The sequence below is a fragment of the Mytilus edulis genome, chromosome 11 (genome assembly GCF_963676685.1).
Source record: "Mytilus edulis chromosome 11, xbMytEdul2.2, whole genome shotgun sequence".
NCBI classification, from domain to species: domain Eukaryota; kingdom Metazoa; phylum Mollusca; class Bivalvia; order Mytilida; family Mytilidae; genus Mytilus; species Mytilus edulis.
Window position 1 is genome coordinate 74235860 of NC_092354.1, and position 25782 is coordinate 74261641.

Sequence of the window (25782 nt, forward strand, 5' to 3'; positions counted from 1 at the left end):
AAGCATATTACATCTGCTTCACCTTTATGGATATCCGATTATTATTCTGCAAGCATTGCTATTCCTGACAAGCATTTTATGCAAAGAGACAGCCTTACATTTGGACCATATAGATACATAATAGTCGATATGTTGAAGGCTGTACTTTGACCTATAACGGCTTTCTTTTTACAAAATGTGACATAGATGGAGAGTTGTCTTTTTGGCACTCATATCACATCTTTTAATTTCTATGTTTTTTCTACAATTTCGTTTTAAATACATTTACCTACCTGCATACCCTAAAAAAGTTAGAATGAAAATGCGAAATGTGTCAAATAGACAACAGCCCGACCAAATAGTGAAAAATAGCCGAAGGCCACCAATGAGACTTCAACACAGCAATTAAATTCCTGAACCCGGAGCCGGACTTCAGCTGGACCTTAAACAAAACTATGTACTCTTTCACTGAAAATTGACGTCATACTAAACTCTAAAATATATACATATGTTCTGCCATGATTATAAAAAACAATAAAATTGAGAATGGAAATGGGGAATGTGCAAAGGAGACAACAACCCTACCATAGAAAAAACAACAGCAGAAGGTCACCAACAGGTCGTCAATGTAGCGAGAAATTCCCGCACCCGAAGGCGTCCTTCAATTGGCCCTTAAACAAATATATACTAGTTTAGTGATAATGAACGCCATACTAATTTCCAATTTGTACACGAGAAACTAAAATTAAAATAATACAAGACTAACAAAGGCCAGAGGCTCCTGACTTGGGACAGGCGCAAAAAACACATATTCTGTTTTACATACTATATGTTATGTGTTTTTTCTTTAGGTTGGGATGTTGAGAAAGGGTGCGAAGATGGATTAAAGCCAGAGTTACTGATATCACTGACCGCGCCTAAACTGTGTGCTAAACTATTCAATGGAAAGACACATTATCTTGGTGGACGATTTATACCCAAATCTCTTGCTCAGAAATATGAACTTAATCTGCCACCTTACCCCGGTACAGAATGTGTGGTCGAACTAAAATCAAATGCCGAAATAAACGGAAGTGACTGATATTTATTACCCATAATTCTTAAATACTATGTGAGATGATAAAGGTGTTTTGACTTAAGATATGATAATATAACAACGCTAGTGCTTGCTTAATCGGCATCCCTTTTGAGAATTTATGCCTTTATCAAAATTTCGTATTGTAATTGTTTGACCTGTACAATATATTCACCATCTATTTTCTGTTTATAAATCAAATCCAGAAACAAGTGGGTTCTGATATATATTTCTATAAGTCATATATTTTACCTTGTGAGATAAGAAGTCTATTTTGAATTGACTTTGCTGTTTGATTTATAGCGGGTAACAGTGGTGTCGGAGTGGACTGAACAGTTATGTTGGACAGGGGCTTACATAGCATTGTTACATTTGTATCCTAGTCTTTAAGAGTAGGAGCTATTCAGTATCTTCCTTTATTTTCGTATTAGTTTCAAGAAAAAAACTTGTCAACAAAAAAGGGAGAGGTTGACCAATTTTATTTTTAGAATCTGCTTTTAGGTTGCACTTTGTAAATACAGCCGTTTCTCAAAACACGCCTCTTTTGGGGAGATCTTGAATATTCATTGAAAAATAATTTTGTTTACATACTGGATCCCAGTTATGCTTTCTGTGTTCCGACTCACAGAGACAAAACTTTGGAATGTTACCAGTAAATATACATGTGTATATTGTTTACATTGAAATCTGTGGTAACCTTTCATTCGAGGTAGGGGTAGTTAAGAAAATTAGTGTTAGTTTAAACTCTGAGAAGTTTAGGGCATATAAACGTTTAAAATATGACGCACAGCCCTATATTTTGACCTTTGAAAAAAATTGTGGTGCATATGAACTTTCAATTCTAGGATAAGATTTGTTTCAAAACTTCATAGTAAAAGTGGTACAGTTTTAGCCGCAAAGGCATTGTCAATATTTACAGAAATGCAACCTATAATGTTTATCTTATGATATCTTTTGTAACAATATTTACTGAATACAATCATTTGCCATTAATGGATCTTCCATTTAGCTCAAAATATGCTAACGCTCAGTGTAAAATATAATGCCACCCAATCATGTTAAAATGAGCATAGAGCATGATCTGAAGAATTAGTAAAATGAGTTGGACTAAAGTACTGACTGTTATATGGGTAAAGATTTCACGAAATGTAATCAAAATTCTTATTTATTTTGTATGGATAACTTACTCTTCCAAGCCATATTTTTTCTGTCTATGAAGAAATAATATAAAAAATTTGGTGCACACTGAATAACGCTTGTAGTTGGTTATTTAATGGTGTGCACCACATTTTTTATGTTATTTCGAATAGACAGAAAAAATATTACAGCTATTTCTTATAATTTAATTCTAAATTCCATTTTAAACCGTAGAAAACCATCAAAAAACGTTGATGACGTCACGGTCACATGACTAAATTATGTCTATGGGCTAATAACAAAATAACATCAGCCAATCAGAAGACGTGTTGCATCCAAAATTAAATTCTAGTGCAATGTATTGAACATTCGTACGTGTGGGTGTATAACAATGTCAACGTATATTCTGATATTTAGGTTACAGCTGATGTGCATGTGTATAATCATACTTGTCCGGAAAGAGGTTTGATTAAAAATCATATCATCAAGAGTAGTGCATGAATCTATATGTTCTAAAAATTAGTCTTAAGCCATTACTGACAATTATCTAATGAACATTTTTGTTGGTTATTCATAAATACATGTTTCTCGTTGACCTCTTTTCTTTATTTGTTACCAAGATTGCCTACGTATCTGTTTTAATTGGTCTAAAAAGATGAATAAACGAGAAGAATAATAAAAATTATAGTCTATAGCTTTTATTATTATATCAGAAGATCTTCTATTTGATTCAGGTCAATGCCTATATTAAACGATTTTTTTTATATATCTGTGCCACGCGTGGAGAGGGTGTGATTAGATTTCTGGATAACCTGAGGTTACCCTCGGTTCTGATAGGGTTCATGTTGCCCAGTCTTTAGGTTGTTCTATGATTTGTTTTGTAGACTCAAGTTTCACGGTCTTTCGTCGTCCATTGATTTTAAACGTTTGCCATGCAGTTTGTTTTTTGGTTAGACTTATAAGCTTTAAAACCCTGTGGTATTGTTTGCAATAACACATCCCTTGACAAACAAACAACTCAATTAGCTAGAAATAGTATAGAATATAATTAATATATACCTAGATCTCAATTTGTGGCACTTTTTCGACAAACAACCTAATGCTGTACTGGGGTAACACAACAAATTACTTGTATATATATACTCACTGAACTAGTATATATTTGTTTAGGGGCCAGCTGAAGGACGCCTCCGGGTGTGGGAATTTGTGGCTACATTGAAGACCTGTTGGTGATCTTCTGCTGTTGTTTTTTTTCTATGGTCGGGTTGTTGTCTCTTTGGCACATTCCCCATTTCCATTCTCAATTTTATTATCCGTTATAAAATTGATATAACCCACGAATATCTGATCTTTTTTTATGTTCAGTAGTTATATATATGTATAGACGTTACGCGCGATGTTCGTACCTCATTGGAAATTCGGTGTAGTTGGCAAGATGCAAGTCCAAAATATATAGTTTGTGATATCATATTCATTGATATTGTACGTATTTTAAAAAAATAACGATTTTTAAAATAAAAACGAAAAAAAAATTGTTGAAACTATGTTTTATGCTGCATGCGACAAGATTCATTTTAAAAAATACGGCGATTTTTAGGTTGTCCCGCGTAACATATTTCATTTATTGTAACCACTAAACTATGATTTTTGTCAAAACTATTTAATATTTTGAAAAACGTTTTTTTCCATAATTTAACAGAATGGTTCATTCAGTCTTTTATGCATTTTTATGACGTTATTATGACGTCATAGGAAAAAAAACGCGTTTCATACTACAAGGGCAAATCTGTCCCACGGTGAAAAAAAATGGCATTCCAGATTTGTGAATCAAAAACATTTATCAAAAATGAAAAAAAGGTTATTAGTGTATTTACTGCATCAATGTTAATTTGCTTAATTTTATGAATTTAAAGACAAATATCCTGAAAAATGATATATGGTAATTTATGAGCGATTTTTCAAAGGCTTACAAGGTTGTCGCACCGCCATTTTTTGACCTAAAAACGAACACAACTCAAATTTACGTCAACTGTTTGCTTATCACTGCTCTTATAATGGTAGAATTTTATGATTTTTTAAAATATTTAATTTCTTAATTTTTCAAAAAACTAAAATATATCAATTTTCGATAAGTAGTTAAAAAGCACCGTCGATTTTGCGGAGTCTTATAAGAATGTCGCACTTGCTTAAAAACAACGTTTCAGTCCAATTTTTGGTTTGAACGTTACGAAATATTCGCGACGTTGTGTTACGCTTTCATGTACGAACATTGCGCGTAACGTCATACAATGTACATATATACATTCAGGTAGAAACTTACCATGTGATAGTGATTGATATATAAAGGATAGTACAGGGGCGGCGGTCCATCCTGTATATTGTAAACTTTAGAAACGCACCATAGTATGGTACCAGGATTATAATTTAGTACGCCAGACGCGCGTTTCGTATACATAAGACTCATCAATGACGCTCATATCAAAATAGTTATATTATAAAGCCAAACAAGTACAAAGTTGAAGAGCATTGATGATCCCAAATTCCAAAAAGTTGTGCCAAAAACGGCTACGGTAATCTACTCCAGGGATAGGAAAATCTTTAGTTTTTCGAAACATTCAAACTTTTGTAAACAGGAATTTTATAAAAATGACCAAATAATTGATATTCATGTCAACACAGAAGTGTTGACTACTGGGATGGTGATACCCTCGGGAACGAAACTTCCACCAGCAGTGGCATCGACCCAGTGGTGTTAATAGTTATCAAAGGTACTAGGATTATAATTTAGTACGCCAGACGCGCGTTTCGTCTACCTAAGACTCATCACTGTATAACTCGGACTATGGCTAGGTCTCAACAGTGAAAAAAATCAATGACTCCCGATTCAAACTTTGATTTGACAAAAAATGTAACTCGGAGGTCAAGTCGAAGGAGACATTAAAAGCGAGTTTTTGGACTTTTAGAGTAGACAACAAAACCCATTTTCTAAACTTATTCAGTAAATTAAAAACTAAAGAGCGGTACGAAATGATAGAAGTACGCGTGCAAAAGATAGGTTAAGGACTCCCGATCATTCAAAGAACTTTCGGAGATAAACTAACTTAAGAATATCATATTTAGCGTTAAGGTTGCCTCATGATACTACTAGCCCCTGTATCATTTAAAGAGAAAATCAACAGGTATAGTTAATGTTAACTTTTTAGCCTAGCAAAGTTCTGTTAACAATGTGGTAGACATTTTAAAAAATGTAAAACGTATATTTGCTAAGACTACAAATGATGATCCAATTTGACTAAAGAAACTTTAAGGCTTAATAATTTTATACGAAGTAACTGGATCAAACGACCAAGTTTCACGTATGTTAATAATCAACAGTGTTTACCAATGAAATTAGAAAAAAAACGAAATCGCAATTTCTATTATACTTATTATATTTTGGTTTATATATCACTTCTGGCAGAAAGTACTGAAAATTGGTCCATTGTTAATAGAATAAAATTCTCACTGTATCATTTTATCTTACACTTTAGCTAAAGGCCGTCAATTGAATTAAATGATTTTCTGTCCTAATAAAGATGTGCAATTAGTGAACGTTTAAGATGTACAATACGATCATAAATGAACTGAAATGACGGTTGTATTGATCATGGAACATCTTGTGTAAGTGAAGAAATGTTTAACTATAAAACAAACGTGCTGTGACACATTTTAGCGCACCAAGCATTAAAGGCCAATGTAATCTATTGGTCTTACTTCATGTCCGTCCTTTGTTTGACATTTTAACATAAAAACATCTCTACTATTGACTAAAACAAATTATACGACAGTGTAAAATTTGTGAATTCGAGGCTTTTCATAGCTGACTATGCGGTATGTGATTTGTTCATTGTTGAAGGCCGTGCGGTGACCTTTAGCTGTTAATTTCTGTGTCCTTGGTCTTTTGTGGAGAGTTGTCTCATTGACAATCATACCACATCTTCTTGTTTATTTAAACTTACCTTTTATAAATTTGCTTACATCTACGGCATTTGTGGTGGACAGTTGTTTGGCAATCAAACAAAATTTTCTAAATTTTGATATTTATATATATATATACATGTATATATTATAGCATATTGTCCTAAAATGTATAGTGTTATCCGAGGACTCTATCTGTCATCAATACAACATGTTCAATATTTAATAAAAAATAAATAACCAGGGACACATTCATCATAACTTTCCAATAGCAAACGTACGTTGCCGCCACCCTTAATATATAGATGTAAACTGATAGGGATGTGTTCCTTATCATGAGTTATAGGGGTTTAGGTGTGTGAAATTATGCCAAGGATCTACAGATTGTAACAACAACAGCAACAAACAAAACACATATTTTATTTTCCTCAGACGTGTACATGATGTCAATTCATACAAAATATACATAACAGACAGCAGGGGTTAGTATATAAAATCACGTGGTTGCCAAGACAAAAATATAAACAATGCATAGTTTTTTGTCGACCCTTCGATTTTTGTCGAAAAAGCCAGACATAGATTAGCGATCCTTCACTCCGTCGTCGGTGGCGTCCACAAATATTCACTCTGTGGTTCAAGTTTTTGAAATTTTAATAATTTTCTTAAACTAATATCCTAGATTTCTATTTAAAAAATATGTGAAATTTGTTACTGATTATTTTTAAACCCTAAAGAACGTTACACTATAAAATATATAGCATTGCTGCAGAAATGTCAGCACGAAAGCAATCATAGTATATGTAGTAATGTTTATGGTAATAGGTCAAGCAGTACAAGAACAATATCATATTGAGAACTTGTGTCCCCATTTTTTTTTTATAAAACAAAACCAATAATGGAATATATAGCACACTAAAATCGATTTGAAAGCCAATTGAAATACATAAATTACATAATTATGTGAATTACAAACAAACACGATTCTCAGAAGGAATAATCATACAGACACCAAAAGATTTAGCGAAAAATGATCATAATATTTGATATTGAAGTGACAGACACCCATGTAAAATTATTGATCTGCCTTGTAACTTTAGGAGATTCAAATTCAAAAACTGTTTACTTAGTGGTTAAAAAGTATCCTACGACAAGAAGTCAAGGAAAATTAAGAATATATTGTGAATTTAAAACATCATTGTATGCAGAAAATAATTAGAATATCTTGAATAATTTTATCTAAGAAAATCTATTCCAATATTCAGGGTTTCATCTTACAATTTCTTACAATTGAAACAAGGAGATACTCCCAATGAGAAGTTTGTCAAAGAATTTGTAAAAAATACGATTCAAATAAAATGACAAATGAACTTCATTTCCTTATAGAATGTCCTGCATACTCTATGGATAGAAATTTGTTATACATGTAAATTAAATATTTAAAAACATGTAAAGATTTTCACACCTTATATATGTTTAATAAATTTATATAGTTACATGTATGTAACTGTGAGTATATCAGTATTTTGAAACAGCTTGGCTATTTCTCATAAAAAAAAATCTGATTTGAGAAAACATTAAATTTTATGTAACACTGTGACACCGTTAGCAATATTTATAATGTCTGTTTTGTTTTGTTTTTTTGTTTTTTTTTTGTTTTGTTTTGTTTCGTTTGTTGTTTAGTTTTGTTTTTTTGTTTTGATTTGTTTTATTTGTGTGAAATCACGTTCCACTAACAACAGAAAACTTCAAATATTTGGCATTGAGATGTATAGTTCAACCATCATCCTTTAACTGTCGTTATGCAATATTTTATGTCATATTTTATACAATGTGATGAGTAAGCTGATTTCTACAATTGCCAATGCCCTGACGACACCAAATGCTAGTGCACGACAAATTATATATATGTAGCATACAAATAGTTTTGCTTTTACATCTACAAACAATCTCTTGTAAAAAGACAGAGTACATTGAATTAAAAAGTACTACATAAAATTAGTGTTAGTTTAAACTGTGAGAAGTTCAGGGCATATACACGTTGAAAATATGCCGCACAGCCCTATATTTTGACCTTGGAAAAAAATTGTAGTGCATATGAACTTTCAATTCTAGGACAAGTAAAAGTGGTACAGTTTTAGCGGTAAAAGGAGTTCCTATGGGAAATTGCATTGTCAATATTTACAGAAATGCAACCTACACGGAAAATTGATATTTTTCAATGATATTGACAAGGAAAAAAGAGTCATGTTACTTATATCATCTGCTTTTGTCATTTGTATTATGTATAATTAATGATACATCACTCGCCTTCTACATCCCTTATATACAAATGTACCAAAGTTGATTGACCAGTGTCCAGTTGCATCCAGATTTTAACTTCATTATCTCCTTATTTGAACGCAAGTGTTTATATATGATGTTGATTATTCGTGTTAATAGAGAGAATTGAGGCTGCAATTATGAAATGGACAGTCGTCTAGACAAAAGCGGACTTTGACCGTGATTATGACATAATAAACTATAATATTAATCACACGTGGCATGACTTTTTGTTTAATATCCTTATTAAAACATCAATCCTTTAATAAACACGATGGACAACTTGTTTTATATAAATAAAATGTAATAACAATAGAGGACGACAGACATTTATGTGTGCGTGTGTGTGTTTGCATGTTTGTGTGTAAATGTAATAGAATTACCGAATACTAATTAATCGATGTACAGGGTTGCATACACTAGTTGTTACATCGATATTGATAGCAGCTACGTAGCCACTACGCTATTGAACTCAACCCAGGGCTGTAATCAATATCGTATCAGCTACGTAGTGCTACGTAGATTTTGACTATCGAACGTGTAGCTATAGACTAGCTGCTACATAGATATTAATAGCAGCTATGTAGCCGGCTACGTAGCTGCCACGATATTGAACTCAACCCAGGTGTTTTGAATAAAACAAAACATTTCTAACACGAAGATGACGTTTATGGATCGTTTTAACTCGTATGTGTTCGTGTGCAAAGTCGGTTATATTGTCTACAAGTTTCGTTCCATTTTGAAATGTTCGGCTATTGACGAACGTAGAAAAAAAATATTTTAAAGCACAAACCAAATAATTTAAAATGTCAAAATCATTTGAAAAGCAAAAATCCACCAACTAAACAAAGATAATAATGTAAATGTATTGCTAAGTATACATTGTATGTTGAATAACTAATGAATGCTTAGAATCTCCTGTGTAACAATGTCTACTTGATTTTGTTCTATATTACGCATGTTAATTTATATGTGAATATGTCTATACCGTATTATATTTCATGATTAAAACATAAATCCAAAACTTTGTTTTTGCCAAGTGTGTCGACCGAAACGAAACACGGAATACTATGCTGCTACTTACTAAATAGGGATATATATGGAAAAGGTGCTATACTTTGCATTAAGGAGGCAATTTAGGGCACGCCAACGAGTTTTAACGTGAACATTATGTCCTCATGTACATTGTGTAAGCTTACGTCCTATATCAAATACTTGCCACTGGTGGCTATAGTGTTACGTGTATACATGTTCAATACTGATGATGATACATGTATAGCTCTTCCAAAACGCCCCACCAGCTTGTCTGGCAAAACAGCCATTGGGCGTCAGAGTAATCTCGGACTAACGAAATCCTATATAAATACATTTTACTTCCATTGTGTGCATATTGCCGATATTGGACTACCAGTTAACGATACCTCCAGTAGTTGTCCCGTAAATTAGTACTCCAATGATTGAATAATACTATTGTTAACTTATTTGTTTGCTCCCTTCTGTACCTGATGAAGACAAAAACTCGTTTCTTTTGAATGGAAATCGATATTGCATTTATTCTATTTTCAAATTCATATTTTTATTTCTCATAGAAAGAATAATGTTTTGTTAACATCGATTCCATTAAGCGATAATAATTTTATAAGCAAGATGGACAATGATCAATATGCCGCCAGTGAAAGTCATTTATCTATAATGCTTAGTAGCCACATACCATATTTACAGAACAAATTGTTATGTGTAAGGATTTAATTAGGATAGCTTTAAGCTATATATTAGGCCAAATAAAAAAGGTGTGTTTTCTATTGCCCTACCCTCCCTAATTTTACGCTAAAATAGCCTACCCTAAAGTGAGAGCGACATTATTTGATGTGTACATTGTAATTCTAGTCTATAATTCAATCCCCGAACACATTACAACAAATTATGCAGTAAGTGATTACAAGGATAAAGTCTGCGGGCATATTTGTTGTTTATAAACTCATACACAAATACAAAAGAAGGACATGTTTATGTTAAACTTCTTGACATATATGAAGTGGAGATCACTTCTAACCTCAAATCACATCTGTCAGAATCTGTCAGAAGAACAGTTCTAGGACAGTATGTATACGTAGAACTGTTACAGTCTAGCTAGAACAGTTCTAACCTAGAACTGATTTGGTCAGCCTACGACTAGAACAGTTCTACGATTAGAACTGATTTGGTCAGTTCCATGATTATAACTGATTTGGTCAGTTACATGATTAGAACTGATTTGGTCAGTTCTACTGCTAGATTGTAATTTAAATTAGTTTGTTCTATCCATAGAACCGTTTTAAACTGGTTTGGTCAGTTCTACTGCTAGATTGTATTTAGTTTGTTCTATCCATAGAACCGTTTTAAACTGATTTGGTCAGTTCCATGATTAGAACTGATTTGGTCAGTTCTACTGCTAGATTGTATTTAGTTTGTTCTATCCATAGAACCGTTTTAAACTGATGTGGTCAGTTCCATGATTAGAACTGATTTGGTCAGTTCTACTGCTAGATTGTATTTAGTTTGTTCTATCCATAGAACTGTTTTAAGAAATCTTTGTCTTAAATATGAATAAGTCAACAGAATATAATACTGAATGGTGACCACTTAGGTGCCCTTACTGTAGTGACGTCATTTATAACTGTTCTACAATCCTTACAGGTTTGGTCAGTATTATGCCTACATGTAGATCAGTTTAAGTCAGTTCTGCTGACAGTTCTACGACTAGAACTAATTTTGGAAATTGTACATTTGTACCTAGATCACTTTTAGACAGTTCTACCTAGAACTGATTCTGACAGTTCTTCTTAGAAAAGTTTTAGACAGTTCTACCAAGAACTGATTCTGACAGTTCTTCTTAGAACAGTTTTAGACAGTTCTACCTAGAACTGATTCTGACAGTTCTACTTAGAACAGTTCTACGGTAGAACTGTTCTAGGTAGAACTGTTCTTGGATTATTCTGACAGTTCTAATGAGGTTAAAAGTGATATCCACTGAACATACATGTATGTGGTCATTTTTTTTCACACGACGGAAAAATTTAGTATATTACCAATTATACATGTATCACCCATGATCTAATATATCTCGTCCAATTGTGATTATCTTTTCATTTGGATAGATGTAAGTTGGAACTACAAGTTGATAAATTAACGTTTAATCCACGCGTATTTATCGAACCGGGTATCCAGATCTGACACCGCACAGTGGTCCGAATCCCGAGAAGAAATCAATGCAACGGCGGGTATGTTGTAAAATCTGGACACGATTACCACAACGGAATTATTCTCCGTATAATTTCGGATTGGGATACTCGATGTTTCAATAGAATAGTGGGTCAAATGTTAGACCATCTGTAGTGCATTTAATTTCGTCCATTTCTACACGTCGAATCCATTTAAAATATCCCCTTTCCATTAAGAAAACATAAAAGACGATGTTTTTCAATTGCATTTTAAGATAATTTTTGCCGCATTAACATACATTATGTTTTGCTTGTAATGCAACACTGGCATTTCTAGTACAGGAACTGCTACTCGGTTTTGCCTAATTTGTGTATAGTCTTCGTGAAAAAAAAACTACGGAACATTACTGGTACCCTATGTCAAAATGCATTACGAAAAATTGAGCTCTTGTAACCATAATGCATTTCAGTCAAGTTTTCTGTAAAACGGGAGATAATCGAAGTTCGTTCGTAATTATAAATGTATTATACAAGTAATATATGCCTTATATGTACAAGACATAACAAAAGCATGACGTATGTTTATACAGTTTGCACTCTGACGATTATGACATGTTAAATTTGACAGAACAATGTATGGGGGACAACGCAGATTTACGATAACTTGTACACAACAATGTTCTGCATCTTTTTTAACTGCGTTCATCTATGACTATTATGTTGCATGTAATTTGATTTCTTTTGATTATGAAAATTTAAAATAACGAACCGGGCAGTTGGATATTAAAAATATCGAACAGGTAACCTAAAAAACATTTTTTATACCATGAACGACATTTTTTTCTTAAAGTTTTTGACTTTCTTTACAATTGAATAATGGTTCCTTGTTAAACTCATCAACATTTAGTTTTACTTATTGTTCGTATAATCTAACGAAGCTCAATGTGATTTCTGCTAAAAGTAATCAGACCTACTTAAGATCTTGTAAGTATTTATCTAATCAACAAAGCAATATTGACATTTATATTTAAGATGATGATAAAGACGAAAACTTTTATGTTAAATGATTGAAATAGTATATAGATAAATTAATAAAAGATCATCGCATACCTCATATTTGTATACTTGAATTTTGTTAAATAAATAAGTTATTTATTCAGCAAAAACTCACAATAATTAATTAATGAATGAATGCTACAAATGTATTTATAAAAGTAGTAAAAGAAATCTTTTAGTTTGAGTCGTGTCTTTAAGATATTTGATGCGTTCTCTTTAAGTGAGGTTTTGAACTACTAGTATCAACATTTTAAAGTAACGTTTAAACTTTAAAGAAGGTATTAACCTCGGGGGTCAACTTCCTATATACAAGGTGATATGACGTGCCGCTGGAATAGGTCACATTTTCAAGCTTGAAATTATGTTAATCGGTCGGGAAAACTATCGAAAATATGTGATAAAGTCAATAAAGTTTCCATAACTTCTTCTTCTGTCATCTTCCTTGTTGTTCCCGGCTGTCTTTTTATCAACCATTTTTTTTTCTCTTTTGATACTTTGGTAGTCAACTCGTGCATGATCTTTCATTCAACTACATGAAAACCATACAATATGGAAAGGTTACATTTTCACTTAAGCAATATATGAAAAGGTATACATTTTTAAAATCTAAATTAAACGAAAAGAGTGGGGTAACAGAACCCAAGCTGCACCCCCTATCAATTAGGTATCGAAGTAGCCCCCCCCCCCCCCCAAGTCCCAGCGTAATGGAAGGGAATGGACCTCAGTCTATTTGACTGTGAAGGATGTAAACACATAGAGCCGAATCAGATCTCCATTTTGAAAGAGTGTCACCCTCCCTTCATGCAAACAAACCTTGCAATCACTCTTCAAGTTACAAAATGTAACAGGTCCAGGATGCCTATTTCAAGGCAGAATTTCAACATACCAAACATAATGTTTTACCAGTTACAGCTCCAATTGTCGTTACGCCATTTCGATCTAACCTCTGCGGTACCTGACAGTAACTGATTGATTGCTAAATGTATTTTTAGACATGGATGAGGATGATCTATTTACTACTGGTTGCGCAACAATCATCAATCAATCAATCAATCAATTTCACATAAATTAAAATTCCGCAACTGGCAAATTATTGTGTCTTTTACAAACAGAAAAGAGACCTACCCGGAGATACATGAGTTATATATCTTTGTATCAATAGTGGTAGCTTACAAATGAAAATAGATATCTAACCAGAAAATATAGATATTACTAGTATCTATGAAATATTTGCTACTGGGCGCGCAGCAATCATCAATCAATCAACGAATCAATTGAACAAGAATTAAAATTCCGCAACTGGCCAATTATTGTGTCTTTTACAAATAAAAGAGACATACCCTGAAGATACACTCGTTATTTATTTATGATTAGTGGATGAAATACTTGCTACTGGATGTGCGGCAATCATAAATCAATCAATCAATCAATCAAAAACTAAAAGTCTGCAACTGGTAAATAGATATATCTGAAACATAGTGAAAAAGAAATATACCCAGGTGCTCAAGATACACTAGTTATATATCTATCATTAACAAATGAATATAGAGATATATCCAGTATTATATATCTATGATTAGAAGTAGGTACACTGCACTGAACCAATGATAAAACATCCTCTGATGATAGTTAAATTATACGTGGATTGAACTAATATTGAAACTGATTAATTATACAGATAAATGATTGGACCTTTGGAACTCACAGGGTGGTATAGGGAAAATGGTGTCCAAATCTCATATAAGGTAATGGAAAATATATAGTTTGTATTCTATTCCTGACAATGGTCAAAATGTTAATAAGTAAGAATTTCGGTGAGATCTGTCTTTTTGTTTTAATATTTTAAAAATGATTTAGTCATCAGTATTTAATTGCATATTTTCGGTTTAGATAAACAAGAATGGCTGACATTCTGTATATTGACCTGGTTTAAAAGCTTATGAAAGACCAAAACAATATAACGGGGAACATGCAGTTTCGAATAAAGCTTTTACAACTGTTGATAAAATAAGTAAAACTATAAATCTCACCGAACTTTAATAAGTTGCGAATAGGAATAACAGTAAAGAAATAAATAAATCAATACATGTAAATGTACAACACGACAGCAGATCAAACGAAAGGAGTATGACTTGTGTACCAATTGTTTAGTTTGTTATTTCTATTCCTCTTTCTAAATTTGCCGTACTCGTTTCTGACGTTTTTAATGTTTTTATTAAAAGAACATATTATTATTTAATATTTCATTTAAAGTTTTAATATTACATGTGGCTTGAAAAGGATTGAACGTTATTTTATCAGACCTAAAACATTTATATTGTTATGTAGAGGTCTTTTCCCGATAATGTCATGTACACAGCTTACAGAAACTACAAAAAAGTAAATTGCTTTGAAATTACAAGACATACAAATACTGAACAAAGCCTGAAAAATGCATCTCTATACCACGACCAAAACACGTGATAAAGTATTTAGTCTAAACAATTTTGTTTTTTATTTGATACATTCCATTAGGCCAGGCATACACAAACACAAACGTGTTTCCTCCCTCCCTACCTTCCACAAACTGGCGTTTTTTGTTGAACACGGTTTAGTCCAGACGTGTTATGCAAAAAAGCAAGAAGCAAGTGTACATGCATGTATAGATGATTTGATTTTATTACTAAATATAGAGACAAATTCTAAACACAAGATCAACAGCTATAATGATGTTTTATTTTAATTCTTCTTTTTTGTTTCAGATCTGTGCTAGCAACCTTAATTGTGTGTTCCTATATATGTAGTATAAATGCTCAGGCCCAGGTACCATTAAAAGGTTTAGACACGAGCGTATGTAATCCAGGTTCAATTACAAATTCGCTAAGTAAGTATGTCGATCTGTCATTAATGGTATTCTATTAAATGACTCTTTTTTATGCCTCTCTTTTTTCCTGTAACAGAAAAAGGCCTAAGGCGATTGGGGATGCAATTTGCTTGAAACGAGGAATTCTCAAATTTTAGACTGTTCTCGTATACGTCCAACCTTCTCCTGGGAGAATTTATATAAGCCATAAAAAATAAGAAACAGCAACGCACCACACAGATTCTGCATTCCTTCACGTAGAATGTTTATTTTGTTTTGATCACTATAGGTTTTAAAACTACTAGAAATACCTCAAGTACGCAGTAAATAAATGCAGAATTAAACTGTTCTGTGTAATGACTCCTTAAAATGACAATTCAGGATCAAAAATATAAAATTTGAAATATAAAAATAATTTCAAATACAAGCATTCAAACAAAAAAACACTCATACTAAAAATTCTCATTAACACACCGATTGCTTCGTGCGAGCCAGCACACAGTAAATGTACTAACAATATGTATTCTTCTTTTCAGCCCCAAAGAAGCCAACACTAGCCGAAACATACAGACTAACTGTTGAATGTAATATACAAAACAAAAATTATAGCACAGATTATACGGAATATTTTGACTATCAAAATCAGAGAGCAGCAGTCCATCAATGGGATGAAGGTTTCCATGCCTATGGTATCTACAATTATGCTTCAAACGAAATGTATACAGTGGAAGCTCAAACAGGTACAATGTGAAAATCTTAAATTAGTAAGTATATATACATTCCCTGTCATATAGTTTTGGCCTGAGCTCCAGAGAACGTCTCCAGAGAAAAAGGGAAAAGACATCCGTTTGCTAGTTAACGTAAATTTTAGCAACAGCTACCCCCCCCCCCCCCCCCCCCGAAATTAAGAAAATACATATATCTCTAAAATGGGTTACTTTATGAAATCTCTTGAAAATGCCTGCTTTCAGTACCATTAACGCCACGGTACATCATAAGTCTTTAATGTTCCCATTGTGTGAATGAGACGAATGTCGTTAATTATAGTTAAGCATTAAACCTAGCTAAGGCTGCATATCGTCAATTCTAGTTGAACATTTAACCCATCTAAGCAAGACTAAAACCTTAAAGGGGTTTGAAGAATTACAAACGTCTAATGAATAGCAAAAAATAAGCAATATGAAATAACGAGCAAGGCAGATAAAGAGGAGAGGAAAAAAATGCCTGAAAATCAAAGAAAGAAATAAAAAGATCCACCGCGCAGAATCTTTTCTACTTTTAACTTCTTACCTCTTACAACATATCATTCTAGATGTTTCAAAATATTTCAAATTATTATATTTATCCAATCAGGAGTTTGTACAGTTGACCCACTTAGTTCATCTTCTAACACCTTCTTGTTTGGATTTAAAACGAGTGCTAAAAATCCGAAAGTAGGAAGAATGTTCAGTGCGTATGGAGCTCTGAGGTTTGGTAATGGTACCAAGGAACAGTACATGGGACAAACAAAAATCAGGGGCATGCAAGTTGATCAATGGAAATCTTGTCAGTACTGGTCAAGTATGGACGCTACGATGACAGTTAATTGGTATTTTACAAGTAAGTTTATTCCAGTTTAGTTTTGTAAATAAAATTTCAGAAGACCTTATTTATAGTGGGTTTGGAAACAAGTTATTGCAACTTATAGCAATCCCTTTCTACTTTGCGGGTGTGAGTGCTGCCTTGTAGCAGGATTAACCTTTCTACAAGGGTGTCTTTTCCGTACAAGAGATATGGCTCTCTCTTAGCACGGGTCAGCCATTTATCGCCCCCTTCAGACGGACTAACATCGTTTCTAAAGACCATACTCGCAAATGGTGTCAAGGAAGACCCGAAAGTTCAGTCCCTGAAAATTTTCTCCCCGGACCGGTAATCGAACAGGGAACCCTTTGTGTTAGTTGTCCGATGTGATAAGCACTGCACTACGGAAGCCGATAAGGGCCATTAAAAAAAAATAATTATGTCGTAATTACGACATAGCATGTCGTAATTTCGACATGACATGTCGTTATTACGACATCGCTATGTCGTTATTTCGACATAATATGTCGTTATAACGACATCGCTATGTCGTAATTTCGACATAACATGTCGTTATAACGACATCGCTATGTCGTAATTTCGACATATCATGTCGTTATAACGACAAAGCTATGTCGTAATAAAGACATCGCTATATATAAAAGAATATGTATTATGATTGCCAAGAGACTAAATGACACAGAAATTAACAACTATAGGTCATCATAATGCCCCAAATAATTTGAAAAGCCCCACATAGTCAGCTATAAAAGAGGGAAGAAAGATACCAGAGGGAGAGCCCCCGAAATGCTGAGTGGCAGACAGTGTTATTAATCAATTATTAGCTCCCTTGGTAAAACTCCAAATTTCATATTTAATGTATTTCATTGTTAAATAATTTACATGAAGCTTAATAAGTATATATTTGTTTATTGCATAGATTTTGCTATTTGAATTCATTGGTTAAAGATATTTATTTATATTGTAAAGTTTAATATTTGCATCGTTGCAAAATCTTTGGTTACCTTCTTTGAGTAGATTCAGTGAGAAACTTATATATTTTATAGATCCCATGGGATTACACCAACCGTGTATGATAGGTGTAACTTTCCAAGCTATCCATCTCCCTATAAATAAGAGCAAACTTCAAGGCTTTTTGTAACAAAGTTGAATTGAAGTCTTGATAGCTCTATTTCTTCTTTCAAACGGTGGGCACGATGTTCCTATAACGCCTAGGATTTAAAACAGAATCTTCGATATTTCATCCGCAAAACAAAATAAAAATAAAAATGTTAGAAAGCACGAAACAATATTGTAACAAATTCAGTAAATGTTTTAAATTATGTTTTTACAGCATATACTAAGTAATATCTAGTATATTTGAGGATTAAAATAAGAAAGCTATGTGAAAAAAACGGATGTCCAACGTTACATTTATGAAAAACTGTTTTAACTCTTATGTATAGTGATCTTATTTCTTATTCTCTGATCTTCTTGATTCTTGGCAGGAACAACGACATGTGTTAGTTCTCTGTGCCGTTAAAGCCGTTATTTTGCCAAATTTCATTTGACTCGGTGGCTGCATATTATGCTGGAATAAGAAAAATGTCCAACGACGTTTTTCATTAACTCAACGACTGAAAGTGAATTTTATAAGTAGATATAGCAGAAAATGAATAAAAAGAGTAAGACAATAATAATATCTAACAAAAGTACAAATGTTTGCCTCATTTGAGTTCAAATATTGCTGATTCAATAAAATCTTCTCTACACAGTCGTTTTTCAAACGGTAGCTATTTTGTCCAAGTTGATATTTCATTTTTCAAAGCAGTTAACGCGTATTTTTTATAATTGATAAAAACAAAAGTCAGATACACGAAGAGTAAAAAATGCCAAGATTCTTTTCTTATTACCTACATATTTGGGTCTTAAAGGAATAAAATGCTTCCACACATTACAAAATGGTAGCCAATTTGTCCAAACGTCTGAAAACGTCTAAAATCCTAAAGACGCTGGTTTCAATTAAATGTTCATGATAATTAAAACAAATCGTGTTATGAAATTTGGAAAAAGAGGTTGATGATTGCTGCCGAAAAAAAAAGAATAGTGCATGTTGCTATAGACTCCGCCCGGGGACATAGGTTCGACACAGGTTCAATTTTGCAATTTTTATTAATCGTTTATAGCTTTTAACGATTTATTTAAAAGAATTGGGAAATGGGGAAAACATCCCATTACATGAACTTCGTCCAACTTTTGCAAAGACAAATTGGAGACACCAAGACAGTCCTCTAAATGTAAAATGCGAATTGAAATTTATGTTACGGAAGTACTCCGAAATAGATCATTTAAAGTCGTCACTTCAGTAAGGTGCAATCACCAATATTAAAAGACTTAATACCAGTTCACGGAATGTTTTACTTCGCGATTTGTCCTGCTATTCATGTTATAACGGTCGTGATGAAAATAATTCCTGTACTAGCGAAGCCGGAACTTTTCGTCAATATAAACTTGTGCATGAAATGGAGGTAATTGAAAGACGAATCCCAAACAGCGACGAAAACCGTTTCATCGAATTAATAAAAAGCCGGGATTATATTTGCCGTTTTCGCGGACGATCCAGAAGTAGATTACTATATTTTAGAATGTATATCAGAAGTTAAACGCTACAGATGACTTGGGGAAATAAAGCCAAGGTTCAAGTAATTGAAGGGGTGTATTTCGACAACTTACATGTATGTGCCAGGGAAAATACAATGCCGAGTATTCAAATTTAACCAATGGTAAAAATGTTCGATTTACTTGCAGAGTGTCAGATATATTTGTATTGGTTGAATTAAGATATAGAAATTTTACAATGACAGATGATATGCACCTTGAAAGTTTAATATCCTATGATAAAATAAAAATATGGAAAACCGTATACATGTACTTCCGTCCCATCTTTCCTTCCTACACTACTTGCGACAGTACTGCATTTTTAGTTGAAATAACGTAAAGGGTAAACATTATTAAATCGATTTCCACAACTCGAGGTAATTTTGAACAGATATATCATGTTATGGAGGGGTATTTGCGAAAAATACAAGTCGAGGGACTTAAATTTCCCGAGCCGCTAGGCAAGGGAAATTTTGTCCCAAGACTTGTAGTTTTTGCAAATACCCCTCCATAACATGATATATCTGTTTAATTACACCGAATGAATTTTAATTAAAACTCTCTGTACTAGGAAAAGGAAATCTTTATTTGAGGACAAGTACTATCATAAAATATACCGCGGGAACTATACATGTACTTATTCGCGTTCGCGCTGTCTTTATGTAACGTCATATCCGAAAAATTGGCGGGAAAATGCTCGAGAGGGTAAAAAAGGAATATCCAAAATGGCAAATACCATGGTATTTGAGGCATATTCACCGGCAGTGGTGAAAAACAGTCAGATTCGTTTGAAGTGAGGAAGAAATGTTAGAATATGCGAAAAATACACTGGCTATCAGCCAATCAAAAGCTGGCATTCTAATATAAGGTGTAATTATTGATAAAATGACATCACAAAACGAACAGAACCAAAATCAACCAACAATATACAAATATAGCCTTTGTATGAGGTCGATACAAGGATATATTGACCCGAAAGAAGTTTTGACTGAGGACGAAGTCCGAGGTCGATATACTTCTTTGGGTCGATATATCCTGTATTGACCTCATACAAAGGCTATATTTGATATATTATGAATTTCCGACCATGTTAGTTTGTATCAAAATCGTCATTTAGGTTTGTTGGAACTTTATAGATATGACATTGTCCCCTTGACAATAACAACATATTAGTTGTTATTTCATTTACTTTTTATTTGGACAACTTATGTATTTGAAGATTTTTTTTCGTCAAATAATCGATCACAGATATGATCATTTGTTTCAAAACGTTAAACAATATCCTGAAATTCATTACATGAAGTCACAAAGTATATCGGTTTTTAGATATTCTAAAAATAACCGTGCAATATGCTTTTTGCCGGTCAATATGCTTTTTGCTATCCGGCCTTTCCTCTCTACCTTAGAAAATATAGTTTAACATGTGACTATCCCTAAACGAATCAAATTTGTTAAAATATACGAATTAATAATATCATAAAAAACCGAATAAAACTTGCAAAAATTAAACGAAGTCAAAAACCCTCTTCGACGCCGCATGTTTAAAAAGTGTAACGTCGTGTTGTAGGAATATCGTGCCCAACGTTTGAAAGTAGAAATAGAGCTATTAATACTTCAATTCACCCTTATTACAAGAAACCATGTAGTTTGCGCTTATATTAATGGAGATGAAAGCTTGGCATGCAATGTCAGTCCTCATAATTTCCACGTCTCATTTGTTTATTTCAAACTTGTCTAGCTATACAGCCCTTCCACGGCAGGTAACTTATAAAACTTAGACGGGATTTAAAAAATATATAAGTTTCTCACTGAAGGTATCCAAAGAAGGTAACCAAAGATTTTTTGACGATGCAAATATTAAACTTTACAATATAAATTAAAAATCTTTAACCAATGAATTCAAATAGCAAAAGCTATGCAATTAACAAATATATACTTATTAAGCTTCATGTAAATTATTTAACAATGAAATATATTAAATATGAAATTTGGAGTTTTACCAAGGGAGCTAACTAATCATTAATTAATAACACTGTCTACCACACAGCATTTCGGGGACTCTCCCTTTGGTATCTTTCCTCCCTCTTTTATAGCTGACTAATCGGGGGCTTTTCTAATTATTGGGGGCATTATGATGACCTATAGTTGTTAATTTCTGTGTCATTTAGTCTCTTGGCTATCATAATACATATTCTTTTATATATAACGATGTCGTTATTACGACATGATATGTCGAAATTACGACATAGCGATGTCGTTATAACGACATGTTATGTCGAAATTACGACATAGCGATGTCGTAATAACGACATGTTATGTCGAAATTACGACATGCTATGTCGTAATTACGACATAAAATAATTTTTTTGAATGGCCCTTATCGGCTTCCGTACTGCACGGCTGATAAGCATGGCTCACCTGAAGATCTTAGCTTGTTGGATACATAATTATCGATTATTCCATAATAATGATATAGTTTTACCTTTGATTATGATAAACAAAATTACTGGAAATTTTTATTTTTTTTTAAATTTGACTGTGTAGACATGTCGAGCTTTTTGAAATCTAGAATTTTATTATAGTGGGAGAAAAAAAAACATACTGATTTGGTAAAGTTTAACATAAGCATCTGTTCCTGTAACGGTTTGCTGATATTTGATACGTTGCTTATTCAATTTTTGTCCTGATGTTCAGTGACCCTCATTCCATTTAAGAGCCAGACTGTCTTTAACCAAATAACAAATCTCACTCGTTGATATCTGTAGTCATTTTTTAAAGATCGCATTTGTTCATTGATCTCCTGTTCTTATATGTATTAAAACGTCAATCTCATCCATTGAATACAGAAACAGAAAATGGAAGGAAGATTGTTTCGGTTGTTTATTTTGTTTAAAATTTAGTTGTGCATGGGAAACAATTCATAAATATAAAAAAATGAAATATAATATGTTTGTCAATTATACATCTTTCATGGGTTTCTTTTTCCTTTGATTCTGAATTTAATGAATTATGGGTAAATATTCAAAAACGTACACCAACTCATTATGATTGGTTAACACGTCCTGGACACTTGAAAATCAGCCAATGACGTGACGTTGTTTTCATTAACAGTCAGAACAATGACATTTAACAAATATAAAAAAGAAGATGTGGTATGATTGCCAATGATTCAACTCTCCGCAAGAGACCAAAATGACACATAAATTAACAACTGTGGGTCACCGTACGGCCTTAAACAATGAGCAAAGGCCATACCGCATAGTCAGCCATAAAAGGCCCCGAAATTACAATGTAAAACAATTCAAACGAGAAAAGTAACGGCCTAATTTATGTAGTTCTTTTGACTTTTAGATTTAACTTTATTTCTAATTATTTAGGACCAGACTGGGGTATGGCTGACGGCAGAAAGCAAGTTCCGGTCAGATGTACAGTTACCGGAAACATTTGGGAAGTTAAAGGAAGTGTTCGTGCAGCTAGAAAATTCACACACACCTACGAGTTCTCTGAATATCTAACTGACGATATGGCTCACCTTACTACAAAGACTTTTGAGGTACTCATGAACATAGCCCAATTATAATAGGCTCAACTTACTACACAAGACTTTTGAGGTATTCATGTACATAACCCAATTATAATAGGCTTAACTTACTACAAAGACTTTTGGGGTATTCGTGTACATAACCCAATTATTATAGGCTCAACTTACTACAAAGACTTTTGAGGTATTCGTGTACATAACCCAATTATAATAGGCTCAACTTACTACAAAGACTTTTGAGGTATTCATGAACTTAACCCGATTATAATAGGCTCAACTTACTACAAAGACTTTTGAGGTATTCATGAACTTAACCCGATTATAATAGGCTCAACTTACTACAAAGACTTTTGAGGTATTCATGTACATAACCCAATTATAATAGGCTCAACTTACTACAAAGACTTTTGAGGTATTCATGTACATAACCCAATTATAATAGGCTCAACTTACTACAAAAACTTTTGAGGTATTTATATACTTAACCCAATTATAATAGGCTTAATTAATTACAAAGACTTTTGAGGTATTCATGTACATAACCCGATTATAATAGGCTCAACTTACTACAAAGACTTTTGAGGTATTCATGAACTTAACCCGATTATAATAGGCTCAACTTACTACAAAGACTTTTGAGGTATTCGTGTACATAACCCAATTATAATAGACTCAACTTACTACAAAGACTTTTGAGGTATTCATGTACATAACCCAATTATTATAGACTCAACTTACTACAAAGACTTTTGAGGTATTCATGTACATAACCCAATTATAATAGGCTCAACTTACTACAAAGACTTTTGAGGTATTCGTGTACATAACCCAATTATAATAGGCTTAACTTACTACAAAGACTTTTGAGGTATTCATGTACATAACCCAATTATAATAGGCTCAACTTACTACAAAGACTTTTGAGGTATTCATGAACTTAACCCGATTATAATAGGCTCAACTTACTACAAAGACTTTTGAGGTATTCGTGTACATAACCCAATTATAATAGGCTCAACTTACTACAAAGACTTTTGAGGTATTCATGTACATAACCCAATTATAATAGACTCAACTTACTACAAAGACTTTTGAGGTATTCATGTACATAACCCAATTATTATAGGCTCAACTTACTACAAAGACTTTTGAGGTATTCATGTACATAACCCAATTATAATAGGCTCAACTTACTACAAAGACTTTTGAGGTATTCGTGTACATAACCCGATTATAATAGGCTCAACTTACTACAAAGACTTTTGAGGTATTCATGAACTTAACCCGATTATAATAGGCTCAACTTACTACAAAGACTTTTGAGGTATTCGTGTACATAACCCAATTATAATAGACTCAACTTACTACAAAGACTTTTGAGGTATTCATGTACATAACCCAATTATTATAGACTCAACTTACTACAAAGACTTTTGAGGTATTCATGTACATAACCCAATTATAATAGGCTCAACTTACTACAAAGACTTTTGAGGTATTCGTGTACATAACCCAATTATAATAGGCTTAACTTACTACAAAGACTTTTGAGGTATTCATGTACATAACCCAATTATAATAGGCTCAACTTACTACAAAGACTTTTGCGGTATTCATGAACTTAACCCGATTATAATAGGCTCAACTTACTACAAAGACTTTTGAGGTATTCGTGTACATAACCCAATTAATATAGTCTCAACGTACTACAAAGACTTTTGAGGTATTCATGTACATAACCCAATTATTATAGGCTCAACTTACTACCAAGACTTTTGAGGTATTCGTGTACATAACCCGATTATAATAGGCTTAACTTACTACAAAGACTTTTGAGGTATTCGTGTACATAACCCAATTATAATAGGCTCAACTTACTACAAAGACTTTTGAGGTATTCATGTACATAACCCAATTATAATAGACTCAACTTACTACAAAGACTTTTGAGGTATTCATGTACATAACCCAATTATTATAGGCTCAACTTACTACAAAGACTTTTGAGGTATTCATGTACATAACCCAATTATAATAGGCTCAACTTACTACAAAGACTTTTGAGGTATTCATGTACATAACCCAATTATTATAGGCTCAACTTACTACAAAGACTTTTGAGGTATTCATGTACATAACCCAATTATAATAGGCTCAACTTACTACAAAGACTTTTGAGGTATTCATGTACATAACCCAATTATAATAGACTCAACTTACTACAAAGACTTTTGAGGTATTCATGTACATAACCCAATTATAATAGGCTCAACTTACTACAAAGACTTTTGAGGTATTCATGTACATAACCCAATTATAATAGGCTCAACTTACTACAAAGACTTTTGAGGTATTCGTGTACATAACCCAATTATAATAGGCTCAACTTACTACAAAGACTTTTGAGGTATTCATGTACATAACCCAATTATAATAGGCTCAACTTACTACAAAGACT

At 32.9% G+C, this 25782-nt stretch overlaps 2 protein-coding genes across 7 annotated transcripts in view; both read left to right on the top strand.

Annotated features, from left to right (window-relative positions):
* Positions 1-2883, top strand: part of LOC139496263 (NAD(P)H-hydrate epimerase-like) — a 65523-nt gene extending 62640 nt beyond the window's left edge. For 4 of the 5 annotated variants that reach the window (XR_011657581.1, XR_011657582.1, XR_011657580.1 and 1 more), the window contains 2 exons: positions 831-2263; positions 2544-2883. Coding sequence is in view for 1 of the 5 variants with exons in the window: in XM_071284759.1 (XP_071140860.1) it covers positions 831-1060 (230 nt within the window). In the remaining 4 variants the exon portion in view is untranslated. Of the gene's footprint in view, positions 1-830 lie in introns of all 5 variants that reach the window. The other variant, XM_071284759.1, reaches the window with a different exon arrangement.
* Positions 2884-14346: 11463 nt separating this feature from the next.
* The window catches only part of LOC139496264 (uncharacterized), a 33312-nt gene continuing 21876 nt past the window's right edge, over positions 14347-25782 (top strand). For both annotated transcript variants that reach the window (XR_011657583.1, XM_071284760.1), the window contains exons 1-5: positions 14347-14468; positions 15465-15586; positions 16102-16305; positions 16919-17164; positions 23161-23336. Coding sequence is in view for 1 of the 2 variants with exons in the window: in XM_071284760.1 (XP_071140861.1) it covers positions 14446-14468; positions 15465-15586; positions 16102-16305; positions 16919-17164; positions 23161-23336 (771 nt within the window). In the remaining variant the exon portion in view is untranslated. The remainder of the gene's footprint in view (positions 14469-15464; positions 15587-16101; positions 16306-16918; positions 17165-23160; positions 23337-25782) is intronic.